General features: G+C 54.3%; 1 protein-coding gene across 4 annotated transcripts in view; it reads right to left on the bottom strand.

Moving 5' to 3' along the window:
- Positions 1-998: 998 nt before the first annotated feature.
- ZSCAN10 (zinc finger and SCAN domain containing 10) overlaps positions 999-1,400 on the bottom strand; it is a 4,643-nt gene continuing 4,241 nt past the window's right edge. For all 4 annotated transcript variants that reach the window (XM_027766132.1, XM_027766133.1, XM_027766135.1 and 1 more), the window contains one exon: positions 999-1,400. This exon is cut by the window's right edge and continues 1,274 nt beyond it. In XM_027766132.1, coding sequence (XP_027621933.1) covers positions 1,086-1,400 — 315 coding nt within the window. In that variant the 3' untranslated portion in view covers positions 999-1,085.

Genomic DNA, 1,400 nt, shown 5'->3' with positions numbered 1-1,400 from the left:
GGCCAGCCTGTGACACAGCCAGTGGGGGGAAGGCAGCCCGTGACAGGCACTGAGGGGGTCGGGGCCATGTTTTATTGAGGAAAGTTTCCTTTGTCTTTATGCTCTGCAGGAGTGTTGGCTTAGTAGGGGCTTTTTCCTGGGGTGAGGTCTACAGAGCGTGGACAACTGCTGAGTCAGCTTTGTCTGCAGCTCACCCGAATGCCTTTTTTGAGGTGCCCAGGAAGTACATGTGCGCAGAGGCCAGCATGGGCGCTGAAGGAAGGTGCAGACTCCTAAACTAGACCCAGGGCCTGGTCATAAGGACTCAGAGCCACCAGAGACCACGCTGCATTTGCCTCCAGGAGTGGGCGGAGGGGCTTGCCGCGTTGGGGAGGATGCTGCGGACGGTGTGAGAAGGGAGCCTGACCATGGCAGCTGGGCAGCTGCCTGAGGGCGGGCCGCACCAGGGCAGCTGGGGTTCTTTCTGTAAAGCCCCAGCCCCTCTGTACTTAAAAGTGAGGAGACCGCCTGCTTTCTAGTGAAGGGATTTAACCAGAACATGCAACATTTCTTCTTACCAAGATCTTTCCTTCAAAAAGATTCCATTTAATACAACACATAATTCTACCCAGGACAGACAAGGGGGTCAGGGCATTCTGCTCAAGGTCTCTTCAAAGCACAAATGCTGTCAAAGGTTGCAGATTTGAAATGCAAACAAACACTCCAACTGCCTTAAACCCAGCAACTGGAAAAGAGCGGACTGAAAGTCCATCCCATTGCAGTTATGCAGCCCTAGTATTAAAACCAGGGGACAAAATGAACTAATACAACGTCCCCCATTTGTTCTGAAGGTAGAAGCCAATTCAGTCGTGACACTTCACACAAGAAAAATTAAGCCCTATGTCTTTGCAAATAATTACTTTCCAGAAATAAATTCATGTTTCTTAAAAAAAAAAAAAAAAAAAAAAAAACAAAAGAAAGAAAGAAAAAAGAAAAGAAAAAGTGGAGGAGGAGCCAGAGGGAGCCTGACGGCGGTGAGGGACACGCTGTGGTCCCTGGCTGGCTCTCCAGGACATGGCCAGGCAGGCGGGCGTTGATGAGTGACACTAGTACAACGTCTCCCGAGCGTGGGTTCGCAGGTGGCGTAACAGATGCGAGTTGCGGCTGAAGCTGCGGCCACACTGCGCGCACGAGTAGGGCCTGGCGCCAGTGTGCACCAACAGGTGGCGCAGGAGGTTGCAGGTGCGGCTAAAGCTTTTGCCGCACTCCATGCACTCCTGGGGGGCCTCCGCCTCCTGGCCCGGCTCCGCGTGGGTGGCCAGGTGCCGCTGCAGGTGGGCGTTGCGCCGGAAGCTGCGGCCACAAGTCTTGCAGCTGTAGGGCCGCTCTCCTGTGTGGCTGCGCCGGTGGGGGGGCAGGGT

This window comes from Tupaia chinensis, unplaced genomic scaffold (assembly GCF_000334495.1).
Source record: "Tupaia chinensis unplaced genomic scaffold, TupChi_1.0 Scaffold141247_1, whole genome shotgun sequence".
Taxonomy (NCBI): domain Eukaryota; kingdom Metazoa; phylum Chordata; class Mammalia; order Scandentia; family Tupaiidae; genus Tupaia; species Tupaia belangeri.
This window is presented reverse-complemented; position numbering and strand designations above follow the sequence as displayed.